Raw genomic sequence first — 22252 nt, 5'->3', positions numbered from 1 at the left:
AAAAGCATATTTATTTCAGCACGATGCATTCAAGTTAAATCCAGATTGCAGAAGATCACATTGTTAGTGTGTGAGACTGAAAGGATGGAATCAAATTTTCCGATCAAAACAACGCGGATAAAGGTGTCCGTTCCATAAAAAAACACTGAGAGAGAATCAGGCTTGATTCTTATCTTAAAAGTCATGATCTCGTAAAAGGAAGTTTTAAGATATCAATTCCTCATTTTTTTTTTTTCGCTTTTTTTAAATCCTCCTACTTTTTCATCGTTTTTCCTTTGAAAGCAGACTCTCAGAGACAGTCGGTAGATATTTTATTAAACTGATAAAGGGGCTAAGTTTCTAAAGAAACCGTGGTGCTGCGTCATTCGCTCTGACGAAGGGCTAACGCTCGAAACGTCAGCTTTTAAACTCTTTACGGTGGTCAGTTTACGTTTTCAACTCCGTTGATAACACTAAATTACCCTATTTTATCAAACTACCTGACTTTCCATTCTAAAAGGAAAAAAATACGATGAAGCTGCCCTTTCCTAAAATTGAGGATGTTTGGTAAACTTTTGGAGTAGACACAAAAAATGCCCTTACATTAAGTATTCACACCACTCCAAAAAGACACCATAGTTACCAAGTTCTTACAAGGTTGGAGCCTTGGAGTGAACTGAACTACAATGTGTGGAAATTGCAAAGGCGTACCTATGGATTGAAGCGAGCGGGAGAAAATCTAATCGAAAGCCAGCTTCTACAAGAAAATAGGATCCTGTGGAAGTGTAGTTTAGCTGTCATATTCGTAACCACAAGAAGTAAGAATGTAAGTTTTGTGTCTCAACAATGACAAGGTCTAGTCAATTCTGCTAATAACCTGCCCTACTAAATTAAAGCTCCTTCAGGTGACTTTTACACGAAAAGATTTCCGAATATTGTTTCGTCATTGTTTTCTTAGATGAAAGAACTGTATGCATAACAAAGTATGTCAGTTGATACGAAAACCTTGTCCTCTCTTCATTATGATTGAATTACAGGTTTCTTCCAATTAAAAGTTAATTTTTTCATCATGTTAACAGATACATTCCTTATGATCTGTTGTATGGCATACAGATAGATAACGTCACCATTAACGACATTTTACAAATAGATTCCATGTTGTCATGGGTTTGACTTCAGAAATAGATCACAGATGACATCAAAATGTGGTAACACCTTGTTCTTACCACGTTTTAACATCGGTTAGAGGGGAGAATTGAACCGAATATATATTTGTAGCAAGCACAAATTAGTCATTCCTTCAATCCTCCATTCAATATTTTTATCTCATGATCTTCCCTTCATAGTTATGTTGGTAAATAAATAAACAAATCCAATCCAACTTCCCACACAGCATGCAATATGCATGATTACAACGTAATGATTACTATATGCATGATTACAGCTGACTTTATAATTATTACAAAAATTATGGTTTGGTAAATACATTCATGATTATGTTCCAAATGCTGTTATTATATTAATGATCATAGATTCATGAAAATATTAACAAAGTCAATTAATATGTCATCCTGCAAAAGTTAATCTGGTCTTCCAATAGTTAGGAGAGCAATATGGGAAGATAGCACAGGCCTTGGAATAATCCTTAGAACACAACACACACAAAAAAAACACCTGATGAGAATTCAGGTTAATGCAAGTTCAAAGCAAATTTTATTTGGTCAAATTGCTATGTCATTTCTTAACCCCAATAATCTTTCCTGTCCTAACCCTGTAAACCTTAAGAGTGACTAGCATCTAATTTCTCCTTACAATATCACCCCTGAATCAAACATTAAGGTCATGAGAATGAATTAAATGATCACCAACTGAAGAAGCTCTACATTGAAAACCAAATTCTCATTGTGAGAACCTTAGGAAACAATTAGAGAACAGAGTGGAGAATATGTATACTGATGTCAGGGTGTAAAGGGTTAATTTGTGTTTAACTCCTGAACTTTCCTACATCCTTTTGTTACCCATAGCAGTATGAAACAACTATCTGTATGTTTATTTGTATGTGTTGTTGTCAATAAAATGCCATTCTCAAATGTATGAATAATGCAAAGTAATAATTATTTGAAGAAAATCATACAATTTGCAATAATAAGCTGGTTTCTTCTTTAGAATTTCAAGCATAATCAAAGGGCAAAAGGAAAGAAAAGTTCCAAAACATTAGAAAACTGTACAAGTTTAAAATTAGCCAGAGGTGAGATGAAGAGAATAATTAGCAATTGCAAATTACCCATCCCCTCAATTGTTCATTTGATTTTTTAATCTAATCCTCCCTCTATAGTTATAGCTAAGAAATCAACCCAAGAGCAGTATGCTCAAGCTGTACAATACAAAGTGATGTAATAATTATCTCAAAAATTATTGCCTGGTAGATTATTTTATTTTAAATGCTGTTTTTATATTAGTTGTCATAGACTGATGAACAGAATTTCAAGGTTCTAAATTCCTTTTTCATTCTACAACAATTCTTTTTAGTTTACTGACGAATTTGAAAGGCTGCAGTTAATGATATATGTGTGTTTCCATTAAGAGTCCATATTCATCTAGATTTGTAGCCTGAAAAAAATTCCTCATTCACTTTTCTTTCTTTCACTCTCAAGAACTAATGTTGTGGCATCCAAATCTAGTACAAGAAGAAAGAAATGTCAGCATACTGAGGGTCACCAGGTACAAATTTTCTAGTTTAAGAGTGAAATTTGGGATAATGTGAAGACTTCCCAGTGCAACTAAGAACCGTGCATACTGGCTAAACAAGTGATTAGGACATTGAAAACAGAGGTATTTGAGACATGAGCAGTGGCTGGATATTAAAGAATTAAAGAAGACATCAGCTAGCAGACATTTTTTAATATTTTACTCCACATGTTGAAGACTAAAACTTTAAGAGTTATGTGGCAGAGTGTGAAAAGCTGAGTTCTGTAGAGTAAGAGGGTTAAAAGGTTAAACCAACGGCAAGGTCTCCAGTTGACTGATTGATGTCAAAGCATGGCAGAAGTAATCATATTTTGTTTGCAATCAGAGTACGCATCTCAAAATTGTTTGTGCTCAATACCCAACCTGCTGTCAATCATTGGTTAAGTTGTCAATTACCAAAGGTTTGTCACCAGAAATCTTTGATCCTTGGTTCAATAAAAAGTTATGTATATAGAAGCTTATTTCCTTATAGGTAATGCAAATAAGTCTAAAATACTATTATCAGGCAGTAGCTAAAACTGTGTTGTATTAGGGTCACCAATGATTTTGAAAACTTGCAATGGCAAAAACTTATCACGTAACTTATACATTTACCTTCAATTGACAGAGGGGAGAATTTTTGCTGGTTAGCACCAACATTTAGCAGATCTCCAGTGCTTGTTGCCAGTGTAGGATTAGTATAGGCTCCTTTACAATCAGTGCTGTCATCAGGCTTGGAAGATGATGGACTCTGCTTTGTGTTGTCCTCAGAAGAATTGTATGGGGAAGGTCCAATCAGGGAGAGCAATACAGGAAGATAGCAAAGGCCATGGAATAATCCATAAAATACAACACATAAAAACACCTGATGATTAATAAAAATTGGTAAGTACAAGTTTTAGGCTAAGGTTGACTGGCAAAAGTGCTATAGTGTGTCTTAATTACCTCCAATGATCACTGCTGTTCAATTCTGTGTTTAACTCCAAAAATGGTCTTTTGTTACCCACAGCGGTATGACTGAAGGTTATAGAAGAAGTCTTACCCTGTGTTGGTTTTGCTTTACTTTGCTCTATGCCTATAAAACTTGTGCCACTTTTTCAACCAATTGGACACAAACTAAAACCAATTGTGACTTGGTTGCTAGCTTTTATTTTGTTGTGTAAGAAAGTTTGCTTGTTTTCACTCCAAGCTATCATCAGCTACTTTTGATCTTTTTGAAATTTTGATTGCTAGACTCAGTTGAAAAGTGCTCTACTTGAAAGTTATTACCATGATATCTTACCTTAAAGAAAGTCATTGTCGGATAAGAATTGGAAAGCACCAGAGGGCCAACAGCTATGTATGTACTAAAACCACCATTCCAAACTGCAGGTCCCATGTCACGTAGGGTGGTCAGAGCTCGTTCTCAAAGAAAATAATTTAAGCATAAAAATTCTTAAAAATTACTGTTCGATGGACTTACTCAGAGTCTACATTATTTTATAGGCATGAGACTTCAGGTAGCACAATATTGACTTAACCTATTGGAGGCTATGGGACACGGAAAAGCTGTTAATCAAGGTTCTATCAGGATTTTCTTGTAGAGTCTAGAGTTTGAGACATGTAAGGTTTTTATTATGAGAAGTTATAACTTTTGTTGACAAGATAGTGGCTCACATGTGACCTAAGACACTTCTGCCTCCCTCTTTAATGGCTGTCATGATTTGATTGGCAAAATGAGACAAAATGAATATTGTCCTCTGTCAGTTTCAAGTTACACTCATAATTAACCAAAGTGAACTAAACTACCAAGATATTGACGAAATTTTTCAGTAAAAAAAATTCACTGATGCTGTGGTCACAATAACAAAGTAATATGAATTACATTAATTATCAATTGTTTAACTGTGTAACTCCTAAGATCTGTTTCTTAATTCTCCCCTTTGGCTGTTACACATTTCCTTGTAATTTAGTGAAGAGAAATTGGTGTTAGTTGGTAAGTTTGAGTATTCTCATCACTTGTTTCCTGGATAATACAGGAAGAAGGAACATGTTAACCACTTTCGAGAGTTAAAGGGTTATGCTGCATGGATCTCTTTTTCCCAACTTACCCTTTCGTGTACCAGATCTTATCATGAAAGTGTGTCCAATGTGGGATGAGTAATCCACAGACAATCCAATGGCCAACACAACACAAATGGTAGTCACAATATCAATTGTCAGACCCCAAAAATGGATCGTTCCCATTATTCCAACCTGTTTTTTGAAAAGTAATGTTAAATGGCCAACGTGTTTTAAGTCCATTATGGTAAAAGAAAATAGTCATTGTCATCATCATTGTTAATATCAACATCAACATCAACTTCTGCTACTACAACCACTACTGCATGTTATATCTACACCTAAATACAATGACAATGTTGCTACATCATTAACATGACAATCTCTCTACATTATTAGCATGACAGTGTAGCTACATCATTAACATGACAATGTTGCTACATCATTAACATGACAATCTCTCTACATTATTAGCATGACAATGTAGCTACATCATTAACATGACAATGTTGCTACATCATTATCATGACAATGTTGCTACATTATTACCATGACAATGTTGCTACATCACTACCATGACAATGTTGCTACATCATTAGTATGAAATGTTGCTACATCATTAACATAACAATTTTACAACTCAAGTCAATTGAGACAGTGTTACACCCACCAATGTAAATCCAACACAGGAAAATACTAAAAAGCATGTCCTCAAGCTTGGTAGCACAACAGCAGTAGCCACCAATACTGTTAAAAGTGCCAGGCCCGTGTTTCGGTAAAGCTCCGTTGAAATAATCTAAATAAATGAAATTAAATTACTCTGCTTATACTCTTAACTACTGGCAAGCAAGTTTATACAGGCATGTACCCCTGCAATTGTTCAGGAGTACAAGATGATTGAATAATGAATTTCAAAACAGCGATCGATGTTGCCATGACAATTAATGAAGCATTTGCCATAGAATTTAACAACAATGTCAATCAAGGCTTTCCTGATAAAGGGCTATTCATGATATAAAAATTTGACTGCCTACTTGTGTTCATGGACCTAGGCAAAAGAATTGAAGAAGTCACAGTTTGAGAAATGTTAAACCCAAACTGTCGTGAGTCTTCACTGAATCATATCATAGTTATGTACGTGAGAAAATGTCTTATTTTACAGAAAAAAGGGGAGTTGCTGTGGCTGGTAATAACTTATTCAAAGTTTCTTTTTATGTACGGTCTACTTGATGTGTGCTAAACACTCAGCCAAAAAGGTGTACCTTATTTGTTTCACTTGTAAAGTAATATGGTGAAAACGGAAATCCGAGGCTGTCATTAGGAAACACGGTTTTGATTTTGTCTCGTAAATTCTCCATTGCTTTCACTTCTTCTCGCGTTGAGTCCAAGTTTCTGTGCCTCAAGCGTATCTGAGATGCCTATTGTGAGAGCATTTATGTGAATAATGGATAACATTCTCCAGGTTGAGAGGATGTTAAATCAACTGTAGCTGAGGGCAACGCGAGAAAATAAAAATAAATAAAAGTATTAATGTAGCGCCAAATCCATTAATTTCACCCTGGCGCTTTACATTAAAGATTATTAAAAAGCTAAAAAAAAAAAGGAAAAAATGTATAAGAATAAACTAAGTTCAAAATTCTAAGATAATTAAACACATCTATCATCAAAAAAAATTAAAAGAGTTATAAGCTTGTTGAAAAAATACTTTTTAAGTGTCTTTTAAAACTGACATTTGAGAATTGAGATACGGGATGTGTAATGCATAGTAAGAAATATCCTTTTCTTCTATATGCAAATTTTTGACAAAGCAATTGCACTTAATATGTGCGACAATCTGCCAAAATAATTTACATAGGAGATGAAACCACAACTAATTGATTGTATATGATGAGCTGAGCTACGTTCGCATTTTGTTGGTCCTAAGTTATGATCTATTCGAGAACGGACTCATAGATGAGGTCATCATTGCTAGTTCGTTGCTTCTTTTTTTATAAAAAAAGCAAATCGATTCCATGTTGCTGTGGGTCCATTGAGAAATATGTCACAGTAGATGTCAAAATGTGGTAAAACCATTAATGAAACTTGGCTGTGCCTCGTGTATCACATTTTTGTTCTCACCACATTTTATTGTCAACTGTGAGCTATAAGTGAGCAGACGTATAGCAACACTGGTTGAGTATTACCAGAATCTGTAATGGATGCTGACCAGTTCCATTTTCAGTCCTGATATCACTCTGATAACTGAAACCAGAAGTACGAAGGAACTCGCCCAGCCATGGATAAAAACATGTCTCATTGGTGATCCTCCCTTAAAAGATGAAAACATTTTGGAGCTGAGATAGGATGCGACCATTAGAAGCTAATGCTTATTTAAAGTCATTTTCCTATTTTGCTTGGTGTATCCTTAAATGAAACGCTGGGTGACAACTAGCGCTTAGATTTCACACAAGACTTCTTTTACGCTTTTACGAAACCCATAAGTCAACAAGAATGTTGACGAATAGCATTTGTTCAGTTTTTAAAACACATTACTGTCACAAATTAATCAAAACTATGGCATAATTTGATAAACAAACAAGCCATCAGTTCTTTGTTTTTCTTAAAAAACAACAGTTAACTCGGCGAAATGCGTAACAAGAGCGCACATGATGCGTATTGTTTGGAAAGTTTCATGTCCTCTGATTACTTGAATCATTGTCTAGCTTTCAATATGTCATATGCTTACTTTTCTGGATACACTTTCCTGGTTTCTTGTCAATAGCCCAGCTAACAAAGTCTTCATACCAACTGTTTATGGAACTAGAAACTATATATTTTTTGTCACTGACTGCAATGTCGTAGACCCTGTGAAGTTTATCTTGTTCTTTAAAGTAATCGAACTTTCCTGAGGAAAGAAAAGTTAACAGATCCGCATAACACGCTCCTGTACTAGTCCTGTTCATGAAATTTAAGTTGGCAGTCAAATCCATGGGAAAAATTATGAAATGAGAAACCTATTTTTTTAACAGCTGTTTTTGAAGTCGAATTGTGCAACTTTTAAACCTCTACTGGCGAGAACAGCTTTTGGAAAGAAGTTAAACGTAAAGTAGGACAAAGTAATCCTCAACTTGATGTTTTTGAGTCACCAAGTTGATCCAGTTTTTTCACGCTTGAGACAAAGTTTAAACTAAGTGGGCCATTATGAAATACTTGAACTAAGATTAATACAAATGTAGTAGATTATCATAAGAAACACTTAAAATTCTTAGAATTTTCTCAGTGAAGATAGAAGTGAATTTTTAAAAACCCCTTGCTAAGCGTACCTGTATATATGTTCACTGAGGCCCCGTTTACTGGAAAATACTGCAATGTAAGAACAAATAATTTTGAGATTACTCCAACTGGAAACGATTATCTTTCGGAAAGTATTGCTTGATAACATTCCAGTACAAGTAAAGACCAACTTCGAGACCAACATCTATATCCTATAGTTTATGGAAGGAAGGAAATAGGTAGGAATAGACGGTGTGTGACACAGAGGAGAGAAATGTAAAGACAGAATATGTGTGGACAGTTTTATCCAAGATTGCGAGGTTACCTTTCTGTTGGTAAACGTATACTTGTAGGACATAGAGTCAGGAGGCAAAAAGCGGTTCTGATCGAAGGACAGCTTTAGCATAATTGCTCCATAGAGGTTAAAGCCAAACAGGGCTCCTGTTATGACGATCACAATAACCTTCCCAGGAAGAGACAGCATAGCTGCTCCAATCTTGTCCATGCTCGTTTTGAGAAAGTTTTTTTTTGCAAGGGAGCTCTCTCGATAGTTATCTGGTAGCGTTATGCAACAGCAGCAAAGGCCATCCCTTTTTTTCTTTTGCCTGCATCAACAAGAAAACAAGAATGGTTTTCAGTCAGTTCTGGAGAACATGAATGAGCCAAAGGGAGGTATTAAGATTGTATTTCGACAAAATCAAAGAAGAGAAGAGGACGATGGCCCAAGAGGCCAAAGATGATTCACACCAAAAAAAAAGAGTAGCAAATCTTTTACGTTTTTTGTATGATTAATTAAAAGTGATTGCATAATTTTTCTTGACCAAATAACACGCATTGTTGCCCCTTTTATATGACATGAATGTTGTTTGTTCCTTAAAGATCACGTAAGGATGATCAGCTCAAAAGATACTATCCTGGGAAAAGCACCTTGTAAGTGATATCGTAATAATTTGCAATTCGAAAAAAGTGAAGAGGCTCATCCAGCTGTTCGGAAGGCGAATGTGCAGATCTTTGAAAGGTAAAAGTAAAATACTAAATTTACAGGGCTTGTTTTAACTTCAGCAAATCTGATTTCAGCAACTTAACGCGAGTGGTAACAATCACGACTAGAATGTTACCTTCGCGCGTCGATCGCCAATAACGCTGTGAATAAAGTAACTTGAAGGATGAAGTCTGCCAAAACACCTAATGTAATACAAACCAAAGTTAAAACGCTATGGGTTAATACTTTCATGCTATACTGCGCACAATATCTCTAGAATGTTGGGGTTCACCTCACCTTGCTCTTTTTATGAGGGGCTAAAGGTTCTTTAAAAATTGAAAGGTGAAAACGTTAATAGTTCCAGGTAGCCATTTGACCTGCTTTCAGGTATGGAAAGTTGATAAGAGTGTGATAATCACCAAGACGTGCATGTTCTCTAAGGTATGTAAGGCGTTAATGTAGCATCTGACTTGCTTACCTGAACGATTCCATTCCCACTTCCCTGTGTATGGGTAAAATCACTTACCTATTGCCGCATAAATACAGAATGCTCTCAGTGCTGGTAATAACTGCAATAAAATATCAAAAAAATCACGGTCATGTGCAACTTTCAAACTAGAAGGTTGAAAAGATTAGAAGGAAAAGGTGTGAACATTGCAGAAGTGAAAAATGCAATGGATTACAAAAAGCAGCAGTGCAAGTTCGTTCAATCTCTTTTTAAAGTAGAAATTTTATTCTGCTTATTCATTAACTAGTGGAATTGTAATTTAGAGCATCTGAAGGACTCTTAATTAAGTCAATAATGAGTCTTTTTTCCCCTGCATTTTCGTTTGTTTGTAGTTTGTTGTACCCGTGAACTCAAATGAATCCAAAACTGCTTCAAATGAGGTGTCTTAGTTTTGTTTGTGTATTCTAATTTTACATGATAAGATTTTTTCTATTCAGTTCATGTAAAAACTTATTTCTTTTGCAGCCATTTTTGGAATGTCATGCAACGTTCTCTCCCCCAAACCCATTCCCTCCCCTCCCCCAACCCATCCCCCTTTCCCCGCCCCTCCTGAAGGAGCGTTAAATGATATCCCTTAGAGTGGCTGTAAGGAAGACCAAGGAAAACCGGACTAATTAAAACTACAATTACATTGAATAAATATTCGTACAAACCGTAGTTGATCCTATGAGAAATACAAGAAAATCCGTCAAAGTTGTGATGGTGATTGAGCATCCCTGAAACAAGACAGCAACATAGTATGGCTGAATTGATGCGATCATGCGCAACTCGACACTGAATGAATTAGGAACTGCTTTCTAACTCTACTTAATGCTCAGTTTTTATCTTTTTTATTTCATTTTTTTTAAATCTTTTTTTTATTCGCGCGCCCTGATTGTTTGAAATAAAAGTGCGCTAAGTTTGTTAATCACACGTCCGCAACTCGCAATATAAAAACTTTTCTTTTCTCCCATCATTCCACTCTGGTCATTACACCATTAACCAATAGCAGGTGCACACTATTATTTAGTAGGATGAACACCTCTTACAACTTACAGCATGTTTCAGAGTAAGTCCAAGTCGTTCTTGTATTGGTTGGGTCTGGCATATTTCTGGTGCCAAATTGCTCCAAGCTTGAACGATCACAAATATGTCGTCCACTCCAATACCTACGAAGAAACATTCTAACCTTTTCACTCCTAATATTTGAATATCAATTGCATTTACTGTCTCCCGTTCATTTCCCATCATTTCAGCTCACACATTAAGTTGATATTTTTTGTTCCTCGATTTTCTGCTTGAAAATGTACAGATATCGTTATGATAAATTCCTTCATAATACTTCGCCAACATAATTTATATTAATTTAACACTTGAGAAACGAAAAGAAATTCATGCACATTGTGATTTTTGTGGTTTTTCACTCATATCTTTTCCAAACCAACCACCGGTGTTTAACTCGCTTCAAAAATTGATAGTTGTCAGATCCACATGCCTCCATTCACATTCAGGTACACTTACCAAGTAAAAGGAAAGGTAATGTAGAATGAATCGGACCGTAGAAAACTCCAAATGCACTTGCTATTCCAAATGACACACCGATAGATAAGCCAACGCAAAGAACCCCAAATAACGCCAGCCAAACCTGTATGCAGGTAATAAGAAAATGAATTAAAGATTGTTTTAGAGATGTCATCGTGATAGAGTCCTAATTAAGAGGATGTTGGCTTTCTTTGGAACTACAAACCTAGCTAAGGGCCCTAAAAAGTTTTGCTCCTAATGTTGCTTCCTTTTCACACAGCGGCAATTTATTTTTCTGATCCAATTTACTGTCTTTTACACTGCTCCGTTATATAGAAACCTTGAACCCTTTGACACTAATCTCCTTACAACGCCACCCTTGAATCACGCATTAACATCGTGAGACTTGAGGAAATGACTACCAACTCAAAAAGCTCTTGATTGTGGAATTATTTTTGTCAGCATGGAGAATATGCATACTGATGTTAAAGTATCCTTATCGACATCTCGGTTATTGCAACCAGAGGATCTAGACGGATAGTTAACATGCCTAAAGTGTGCCTAAAATGAGTGACAGAAATCAGAGGATGAAACACTTACCTTGGTATTCATGCGACTGAAATTTCCCAGCATTACAGAAGCATAGAAAGTAACAAGGATGTATCCACAAGAAAGCAGAATGATGTCGTCTTGAATACTTTCGTCTACATCTCCTTCAAATCTACAAGGCACGAGAAGAGAAGAATCCTACAGAGTCTTATTAAAGCTTCATATCCGTTCTATTAGAAAATACCACACAGGTGATTAGAGCTTTTCGCGCGTGCTGATTGGTTAGCTCAAAAGTAATCAGCCAGCGACCGAAAAGACATTACGATCGCCCGTCACGAGTGAAAATTTAATTATGTTTTGGTATATTGAAAGGAAGAATGTAATTGTGAGATTACTGAGTAATATAATCTAAAACAATATTGGCATCGGTGCCAGTGAAAGTGGTGAATATTTACCTCTACTAAGGTGAATAATTGATAACTTTTTCGCTATGTAACAGATAACCCGCCTGCTGTTGTCTAGAATGTTGGTAACAACGTCAGTGTTATCAAGCCAGAAAGTGACGGGGATTTCCCAATACTCTTCCCTAGCTAGGTCACGTTAAAAACCTCTTAAAAATATAACATGGATTTGTGGCAACAAATTTGAAAAATTCATACCTAACTTCTGTCATGTAGTAAAGCTTCGCATTAGTTGTTTTAGTAGTGTCCATCAGTTTATTGAATTCTGTTTCCCATTTCTCGACCACCTTATCCTCCTGTTAAGAAATATTTCCATTTTATCACAGCTTTTTCTGTTCCTTAATAGAAAATATAGTTACATTGGTACGAGTAGTTTGACTGATAGCGTGAACCTACTTTCATTTACACCAGTTACACCGATGTCATGTTTGTGAAAATGGTTCATCAATTAGTGCAAGGTATTGTTTACGCAAAACTCGTTGATAAGATTCAGATTAACTATAATGTTTGTCAATTTGCCCAAATTTTTCTAATTTTTTTTTTTGAGTCCTGCACAGACGAGATTACCGTAATCTGAAATTACCTGTTCTTCGTGTAATTTTAGGGGATAAAAGTTAAATCAACAAGGGTACGAGTCTAACGTAAAATAATGGTTGTGCATTTTGTAATGACCTAAGTATACGTCTTTATCTCTCACCACTCATAACAAAGAAGTGTAATGTAACCCACCAAACGTCCTTCCTTTGCATTCAGTTTTGGATTGAATTTGATTCCAAACAAAAGAGTAGTAGCTTCTGCAGCAACCACGTGTCCAGTCGAGTTCCTCTTGATTCCTCCGATGTACTTTGATAAATCAAACTTTTTTCTGGTCATTGGACTACGAAATTACAAAGAAAAAAGAAAAATAAAGAGAGAAAAACTCTTCAAAAGAAAAATTCATACTTGAAAAATATACATACATGAACAAAGCCGTTCTAAGATCGCAATATCAACTGTAATCTACGTTTCGGTATGAAAGATCTCACTTTTTTCCAAATTTTCCTTGATCGCAAATTACTTCTTTTCAGTGGCTGCGATGTTCCACAAACTGTTATTTCCTATATCGCAAATTGCCCTCAAATATCGACATATCTTATAAGCTCATAACTCAACGGTATGAAATTGATAATAACGATGATAATGATAATAATAATAGTAATGAACGATTAATGATGATAGATGTGTCGTGAAACCAAAACCAAGTAATCACAATGATCAATCAGAAGAAAGGGAAATACTTTAAGAGCCAATCAGAAGAAAGGGAAATACTTTAAGAGCCAATCAGAAGAAAGGGAAATACTTTAAGAGCCAATGAGAACTCAAAGTGAAACTGACTAAGATCACAGAGTAAAGTAGAGCAAAATCAAAGCAATCCCGATTACTTTCGACATTCAATTTAAAAATTGCCTCCATAATTATAACAATAATAACAAAAACAATAACAGTGATGGGAAAAATTATATGAACTCTGCTGATTTAACATATTTGTCGGCAGAAGGCGTAGTTCTGTGTTTATAACCAAGCTTGGTAAAGTCAAGCCCAGTCACCTTTGACACAAATGAAAATTTGTCTTAATCGCTTTAGAAATAAAGATGTGCATGAAATGAAGACTTGTATAGGTTTGATATTCACCTTATTATAACTTCTTGGTTTATCTTTTCCAAAATGTCTTCTCTTGTGAGACGGTTTATTACAGCTTCGTCAAAAGACCAGAGCTCCAATAAACCACTTTTTAAACAAATCGGGCCAATTCTGAAACATTTCAAACAATGTCAGTGTCAGCCCGTTAAATTTTTCTTTTCTTTACGTTTTGATCTGAGCTGGGAGACCTCAGACTGGCGGCAGGTAAACAGTGTCTGAGGAGAACCCGACGAAATACAAAGGGATAACCCGACGATACATTTTACCTTCCCCCCCCCCTCCCCCCTCCACACACACACACACAAAACAAACCCACGCACGCACAGAAAGGCCCAAACCGGTTATTCAGGTATCCCTACCTGAAACATATATTCTCCCAGGAATATTCGGTCTTTTCATCAATTTTTGTTCCCTTCTCATGGACCATTAAAGCCTGTAAAAAAAGCAAAAAAGCAGTGAAAGAAAAAGACAAATTTGTGATACTTTTAAAATATTAATGGTGTCTTACGTGGCTGGCGGTTTTTTTGTAGGCATTACGGTTTGCTTGCGATAAGAGATGACTGGTGAAGTCGGAAGGGGAACATAACTATCTTCCGTCCCAAGCCTCTCGCGGCTTCACCACTTAATTGCCATAGCGCAGACAAATTGAATTACCAGTTACACAAGTTATATCTATAATGGGTACGACAAAGTATTCTCATTCACTCAGATTTATCCAGGTCAATTAACTTCACCAAGACTGGGGCAGTGCAGACATCTTCTGTCGAGGAATTCTCCGCATAATTTGGGGTGGTCGACTTTGATTGATTTCTTACCTCTTTCATTACTTCGGGAGTGAGGACATTAACGGCCACAAGAAGCACACTAGACACTCTCATCTGTGCCGGGAAGTTCTCTTGTATCCACAATTTGTGTCTTTGGACGGTCGAATCTTGTGGCGTCCAAAGCTTATCTGCTCTATTCTCCTTTGTAAACTTAAGAACACCTAAGAGGCACACTCCGCAAATAGCTAATGAAATAAAAATGGTGATCCATGGACTGCCGCTGACTACTTTCCCCAATCTGAATATGTAAGCACAAATCACATATCGCATATCACATATTACACATAGCACATCAATAAGTACGACTACCGAGGTCATTTGAACATGTCAAGTCTGGTAAGACGTTAAATTACACGACCAGCACCCCTGGCTAGGGAAGTCGGATTATGTGAAGTGCTCCAAACACAATTGGAATCGAACGGTATAATCATTTGCAATTATCAGTGGAGTTGAATGAACTATTTTCTCTTAGAAAGAAAAGATAACAATTACTCACTTACAAAGTAAGACCGCCATCGAAATTGGTAATTATCAACTGTTTACAATATTTTTTTTTAACTGAATGCCTTATACTAATATGTTATTTCCATTCATATTCCCACACCAAAGGTAATGAAGCTCTTGTAATACTACTAAATAAGATATGTTTTAATTTTATCGTTTCACACAACCCCAGATTATCAAGGAAAAAAAAAGATTATGCCCATTCTGCGAGTCAAATTTTAAATACCAGGGTGTAAAGAAAGTCAGTTTTACAGCTTGCCTGAAGGGCAAGCTGCACGTAACATCTACTAGCCCGAAAGTCATTCCTACTTGCCCGAAAAAATTTTTTCGCAAGCAGAAAAAAAAGAGAGTTGTTTTGCTCTCGGCGCTGTCACACTGCAGAATTTTTTCTAAGTCCACCGCAACACGTGAATGATTATCATGCATTTTAGACATTTTATAATTTAGAAACACATTTTTTGAGAAAAAAAAAACGGCGTTGGAACCGTAAAACCAAAGTTCTCAATGGACACACTTAACGATAACGTCGACAACGCGAAAAGCTGCCAGTGAAAGCGCCTCATTCTCCAATTTGCCGCCAAAAAAATTTCCCGCCGGAGTATTTCTTAGCAGCTGACAGGAGAGATATTTATATTATTAACGGGGATAAAAATTTGATAGCTTTCATCAGTTTGCTTCTCATTCAAAAGTAGTGCATTCAGAAGATCATTTTTCTGAAGAATGTTTGTTTGAGAGTCGTCTCAGTGCAAGTACCGAGTCACGTATCAGCGAACAAATTCTGTAAACAAAAATTATGAAAATTTGTGGTTCATCTTGTTACAAGTAACAAAAGGTTTTACGTTTCAAGAGAACAAAAATGTTCGTTTCATCTCTGGCAACTTCTTATCTGAAAGATTTTCGTGTAAAGTGAAAACAATACGATGTGGTCTATATATTTTAATCAACAAACACTTTCGGTATCGGTGTTTAGAATTTACCATATTGAAACACACGTGACCAATATTTGCTAAAACCATAATAGCTTTCTTACTGGAGTTCAGGATCAAAACCTTTTGTTTACGTTCCTCAGAAATGATTATGAAGCAAAATTTAGACAAATAGTTTTCTCTGAGTTAGTAAGAATTAGTCACGGGCAACATTTACCTCCAAAGTTTTTTTTCAATATCTGCTTTTATTCGATATATGGGATCTCGATATGTCTCGTCTGACATGTAATGCGATACTTCGTCTTGTTTATGCAGATTTCTCTTCGTCGGAACGACTTTCGGTCCGCATGAATTTAATAGGAATTTAAAATATTTGTCTTACAGTACTTCTGTAATTTTGATTCTCCGAAAAATGTTCGTTTGCCCTTCGGGTAAGTTAAGCACAGAATTCACTAGCCCGATCGCAAAATCCACTAGCCCCGTGCTATCAGACACGACTTTCTTTGCACGCTGAATATGTTTTGGGCCCTCTTCAGACTCGTTTTAACCTTCGTCTGGCGGCTCGGACTAAAACAAGGCTAAGTCGGACTCGAAACATATTTAAACTCTATGGTTTTATTTCACGATGAGAACTATTCTATACCACCCATGTGTAGCAATCCCAGTTCCCGCGATTGAAGGTAAAACTGAAGTCACTCACCTGTAAAAATAATTTTCTAGAGATGAGGTGATAAAATTGCTCGCCGTTTTCTGGGCTTCACAAAGTAGCCCCAGGTACCTTTTCCAACGTGGCTCCACCGAAACCGTGTCTGTTTCCATCACTGAAAGTCATGTTACAAAATAGACAGGATAAATTCGTGTAAGTCCGGGGTGAACTGTCGTTAGGTCGAGGGTATATTATCGTAGATCGCAAGTGTTAAATTTGAGCATATCACGATATGCTCTTCTCGTCTCTTTCAATCTCGTGTGTTGATTTTTTTAGAAAAACGAGCATGGCCATAGCATAGGCTTAACTCTTTAATTCCCATGAGCGACCAAGAAAGAATTTCTCCATACAATATAGATACAATGTCAAGCAGACAAGTGATGAGAATAAAGAAAAATTTCAATAAGGGTATTATAAGTTGATCCAATCCCAAATTCTCCCAACTAAAATCACGGCAATTGTATAACAGACCGTAGGGAGAACTACTAATGAGATTTGGGAGTGCGTTAATTCAGAAGCGAAGGTCTTTTCCATACGTTTAGCCATCCTCAATTTAAAATAACATTAACTAAAGAAATATCCAGAAACGCCATCACGCGAGTAAAGTTCTTGTTGACGTAATTTCAGATTCTTTTTCTCTATTTAGAAGTATGCAATCAAGACTTCGTTTCAATTCACGTTAAGGTTAAAAATTTCTACAGTACGCTCAAGTGTAACCAAGCCTTTTTCCTTCGCAGCCAGGCCTCCCCTGAGATCGGGCTGTAGGGTGAATTCTTTAATTTATTTGTCGTTTTTATTAACATGTTTATTATTTGTCTCTTTCTGCTGCACGACTGACTGTCCCACTTTCCCGAGAGGGAGGACGATGGGAAACCAAATAATTTATGAAAATGGTATTTTGACCTGCGACTCCTTACTCGAGAGACGAAAAAAAAAAGGTTGGATGATACGTCCATACTGTTAAGTTAAAAGACGATACAGAGAAATTATTGTGAAAATGTCCAAGCAGACTTTGGAACGGTCAGACAGAGAACATTCTCACCGGTCGTGGCACGAACAGTCTGCCGGTGAAAATTATCCGTGCCTTAGTTTGAATTAGTAACATGAAGAGTGTTTATACTTGTGTCTTGCATACAAGTGTCTTTGTTTTCAATCAATTTGCAAAACTATTATTTGTAAGATAAGCAATTACGGTACTGACGTGGAATGGAATTCAATTTTAACACGTTCCCCGAAACTGAAGCCGATGAACCAGATGTGGCGTTTACAGTTTCGACCTGATTCAAAATAGCTGATTTTGAAAAGAAAAATCCGGCAAACATCTTGGTTTAGACGAACAATAAATGTGGAAAATATGCTTCCTTAAGTTACATGGAATATACATAGTTGTTTAATCTAAGGGGTTCATGCTGAAATCAAGATGACAGTTTGTTTTCCGGAGTTCGTGCGCGAGCACTCGCTCTTACATTCAGTTCAAAACTTACTTCGTCGTTCAGGACTTTTGAGATCTTATGTTTTCAGTCACATTTATTTTCATCATAAAATCGTTGATAATGGTGCATACATATCATTTTCCAGTGTGTTAAGCAGCTTAAATCACGATCGTCAGATGTTTATAAATAAAAAAAATAAAGTAACAGCTCGAGCTATTCACGCATTTAGATGTCATGAACGTTACCATGGAGATAATGATAAAACGAGGAACTCAATAAACGCAATGAATTGGAAAACTTTAAAAACAAGAGTACAGTAACCCAAGAGCTCATGTGTTGATCAGAGATACTCTGTAGTTCAGTTGTTCGTAATACTTGGAAGACCGTAGACAGACAACACACCGAACCAAGCAAATTGGTCCCTCGTTGAAGTTTATGCACTGATCCGTTCAAAAATGTGCCCTTTTCGATTTGTTAGCTTGTGTATTTGTCTCCGAATTTAGCTTATCACAGAAGTTGATAAAGCTATCTGTGTTTAGAAGCCCTAAAATTCAACAGAATTTAAAGACAGCGTCGCTTCACTTTTTGTCCTCTTGCAAAAATTCCTTTGCTTTGCAGAAAGTCCATTTACTTTTTTCATGAATGCTCATACATTGCACACAAGATGAAGAGTTCAGGGTTCGATTTGCGGTGAGAAGAAAAGAAAAAAAAACGAGCTCATTTTAACTCGAACTTTCTTTTGAAAGCCAAAGTAAATAAATCTTACCTAATTGATCAAACAGTCGCCAGAGCACGGAACAAAGATCATTGCCTCCGTGTTATGAGCTTGTTGGAAATCTAGCATTCTTAAGATAACAAATGCTCGGTTTCACAACTCATGTTTCACTCGTCTCAGCGGAGGAACTACATGGCTAAAGTGATAAAGTCATATACAGACTATTGTGATTTTTAGATCATAATTATCATTTTAACATCGGCTCCTCAATTCATAATTATCAAACTCGTCATGCCAGCGACCTGAGAATTGATAGATCTCGTAGAAGTAAAGGTCAGTTACACTCTTCCTGTTTGTTTGGAATGGAATGAAATTCTAGTAGAAGGTAGAAAAAATGAAACTGTTAACAGTTTAAAAAACGCCATCTCACAATTCTTATTGTAATTTGAGTGACTTTGCCGAGTTTTTAAGCTCTTTCATCACGTTTAGTGCAATTTGAGAGACTGCAGTTTTTAACTCCATTTTATTAAGTTTAGTGTAATTATTATTATAGTTTTTAGTTTTTCGATTTTAATTTTAAAAACAGGACTCGCCTGAAAACCACCTTTTGATGAGGCGACTTCCTGTATAAAAAATGTAATTATTATAAAGAAAAGTTTGGTCGCGAGGGGTCTAAATAATTTTTAGTACTTGGGAGGTTTGCCACTTCGCTTTTTTCCCTAACTGTTAATAATAATAATAATAATAAAAGATTTATACCGCGCCAGTATCCTACTGTTCAAAGGCGCCTACAAGAAAAAAAACTTGAAAATTAACACTTAAGACAGCTAATATTAATTATAAATAATAATAATAATAATAATAATAATAAAAGATTTATACCACGCCAGTATCCTACTGTTCAACGGCGCCTACAAAAAAAAAAACAAAAAAAACAAAAAAAAAAAAAACTTAAACATTAACACTTAAGACAGCTAATATTAATTATAAAAGGCTTTTCTAAAGAGTAAAGTTTTTAATCTACGTTTAAAAACAGACACAGACTGAGCATTTCTAATTTCACTTGGCAAAGCATTCCATAATGATGGTGCTGCTACAGAGAAGGATCTTGCGCCATATGTTTTCAAGTTATAGGATGGAGAAACCAGAAGGTGCTTGAATGATGAGCGTAGTTGACGCGATGGGGTGTAAGATGTAAGCAGATCACAAATGTACGACGGTGCCAGGTTGTTAAGTGCCTTGTAGGTTATAAGTAAAATCTTAAAAATAATACGTTGGTTAACGGGAAGCCAATGAAGATTGAAAAGAACAGGCGTAATGTGATCATGCTTTTTTGTAAGTGTGACGAGGCGCGCCGCGGCATTCTGGACGTGTTGTAGCCTTTTTATAGCGTAGGCTGGTAGGCCATACAAAAGGGAATTACAGTAATCCAGCTTCGAAGATACAAACATATGAACCAGCAATTCAGTAGTGGTCGCTGAAAGATATTTCCTGATATAGCTAATATTTCGCAAATGATAAAATGAAGATTTACAAATGTCAGTAATATGATCCTTAAAGCAAAAATGGCTGTCGAACATAGTGCCGATATTCCTCGCCTTTTGCACGGAAGGGATAGTCTCACCAGCAACTGAAATTTCGTGAAGGAGTGGTCTTGGAAGATGTTTAGCGGAAATTACCAATAATTCAGTTTTGTCTTTATTTAATTTAAGACGATTAACCATCATCCAATGACTGATTTCATCCACACAGCTCTCGATGCTAGAAACCGCTAGATCCCTATCACCCAGTACGGTTGGTTGGAAAGACAAGTAAAGCTGTGAGTCGTCAGCATAAAAATGATAGCTCAGGTTAAATTTCTTTACGATATCTGAAAGCGGTGAAGTATAAAGCAAATACAAAATGGGTCCCAAGACAGATCCTTGTGGCACTCCACATTTAAGGTCATGTTTCGTCGAAGTACCACCATCAACGGAGACATATTGCGTGCGATTCGATAAATAAGATTGCAACCATAATAGAGGCTTCCCAGCTATCCCAAACCGTACACGTAAACGAGAAAGGAGGATGGTATGATCGACTGTATCGAAGGCAGCGGAAAGGTCTAACAACAGTAAAATTACGATTCGACGATTATCAATGGCAGAAAGAATATCATTGTGAACACGAATAAGTGCAGTTTCAGCACTGTGATATTTCTTGTACGCCGACTGGAATGTCTCATTTAACTCATAATCGTTAATGTAGGAGATAAGTTGATTAGCTACCAATTTTTCAATTGCTTTGCTAATAAATGAAAGATTCGATACAGGACGATAATTGCAGAATTGAGTATGATCCAAAGAAGATTTCTTAAGGAGCGGGCGTAACATTGCAACCTTGAGTTGCGAAGGCATCTGACCAGATTCCAATGAGATATTTATGATTTTGGAAATGAAAGGCAACAGAACACTAAGTGCATAACTGTTCGTAGAAACGGAGTCCGCTCTTGTGTTCAATCAATAGTGCTGTCCTTTCCAAGGGCATTCAAGCTTTCTAGCTTTCATTACGATTTTTCTAAGATGTCAAATTGACAAATTTCGTAATGTGACTCAAAAAAGGAAATCGTCGATATTCCTTAAAGAATACTGGTTACTGGTTATGTCATGCAGATATCTAAATTCAGACTTACCATATTGTTTCTAAAGCCACCAAGATAGTTGCAGTCAAGCTGATATTTTGCGACATAACATCCGAGCGCTTGCATTGTTAGCGGAGGCAGTGAGTCTGACCTAAGCTGTCTAAATCATTGTGCCTGAAGGCTTCTACCTATAATTAATTCGACAGGCGCGATTAGAGAATGCAAAATATGTCAAATCATGAACCGTGAAGTTACTTCTCGAATGTGCTTTTGTAGGGATTTCGCGTGTAGTGTTTCAACCGGTGGTGTTTATAGAGGTCTTATAGAGGTCTTTACTACAAGATTTCGTGTGTAGATTTTGGGATTTGGAACTTCTGGTTATAAAATTCTGATGAAAATCTCTGGAATTTGAAAAGATATACTCTAATCTTCCTTTTGATTCTTAAAGTTCTCCTTCTCTTGACGTCGGCCAGTGAGTAAAGTTGATTATGTTACAAGTGTGTACGTGTGAAAGGAATTTTTTTTCTGTCTTCCATCAGGGATCGGGTTCGTAATACCGGACATATATCCCGTCGGGTTTGTTTAGTAGATTTTCAGACAGACATTGATAGTATCTTTGTTATACATAATTGCCAGAAGGTTTGGATAGGAGCAGATATGTAACGATTTATTCAAGGTACAGAGTTGAATTTAAAGTGTATAAGAAAATGTTGATTGGTCAAAACAAACAATAATGACAGAACAGTGTATGTAATTACAATGAAAGTTTTAAATTAACATGATAAAGTTGATGATTTAATGTAGGTTGCTCCCGTTTAATGTGGATAGCTTCTTAGATTTTAAGTT

General features: G+C 36.3%; 1 protein-coding gene and 1 long non-coding RNA gene across 6 annotated transcripts; one reads left to right on the top strand and one right to left on the bottom strand.

Moving 5' to 3' along the window:
• Window positions 1-1673: 1673 nt before the first annotated feature.
• On the bottom strand, window positions 1674-21703 carry LOC113674150 (NPC intracellular cholesterol transporter 1-like). 5 transcript variants are annotated; one of them, XM_089187622.1, is made up of 25 exons: window positions 21458-21577; window positions 19669-19697; window positions 19546-19574; window positions 16633-16753; window positions 14494-14740; window positions 14038-14111; window positions 13670-13789; window positions 12728-12875; window positions 12197-12294; window positions 11589-11709; window positions 10989-11112; window positions 10524-10636; window positions 10142-10204; window positions 9507-9549; window positions 9117-9183; window positions 8324-8603; window positions 8049-8088; window positions 7472-7630; window positions 6930-7054; window positions 6009-6164; window positions 5417-5542; window positions 4797-4941; window positions 3989-4110; window positions 3322-3571; window positions 1674-2656 (listed from the first exon to the last, which is right to left on the bottom strand). In XM_089187622.1, exons 4-25 carry the CDS (start codon window positions 16749-16751, stop codon window positions 2604-2606), a joined length of 2793 nt encoding a protein of 930 aa, XP_089043748.1. In that variant the 5' UTR covers window positions 16752-16753; window positions 19546-19574; window positions 19669-19697; window positions 21458-21577; the 3' UTR covers window positions 1674-2603. The 5 variants fall into 5 exon arrangements, with proteins under 5 accessions (XP_089043748.1, XP_089043747.1, XP_089043746.1 ...); XM_089187621.1 differs by lacking the exon at window positions 19546-19574 and having other exon boundaries at window positions 21458-21596; XM_089187620.1 differs by lacking the exons at window positions 19546-19574; window positions 19669-19697 and having other exon boundaries at window positions 21458-21703.
• Window positions 2631-4742, top strand: LOC113674154 (uncharacterized). Its single transcript, XR_016181148.1, has 3 exons — window positions 2631-2700; window positions 3335-3591; window positions 4192-4742. It is a non-coding gene; the product is annotated as an uncharacterized LOC113674154 (long non-coding RNA).
• Window positions 21704-22252: the final 549 nt, after the last annotated feature.

The sequence above is a fragment of the Pocillopora damicornis genome, chromosome 11 (genome assembly GCF_964200805.1).
Source record: "Pocillopora damicornis chromosome 11, jaPocDami1.2, whole genome shotgun sequence".
NCBI lineage: Eukaryota > Metazoa > Cnidaria > Anthozoa > Scleractinia > Pocilloporidae > Pocillopora > Pocillopora damicornis.
Note: the sequence above shows the minus strand (reverse complement) of the source record. Positions and strands in the feature narration are given on the sequence as shown.

Bases quoted from the DNA above. Each gene is read 5' to 3' on its own strand.
- LOC113674150 (XM_089187620.1), bottom strand. From the start codon at position 16,751: ATGGAAACAGACACGGTTTCGGTGGAGCCACGTTGGAAAAGGTACCTG. The intron at 14,741-16,632 runs GTGAGTGACTTC...TTACATATTCAG, and splicing joins CTAGAAAATTATTTTTACAG to ATTGGGGAAAGTAGTCAGCG. The intron at 10,205-10,523 runs GTAAGTTGTAAG...GTCTTGTTTCAG, and splicing joins GACTTACTCTGAAACATGCT to GGATGCTCAATCACCATCAC.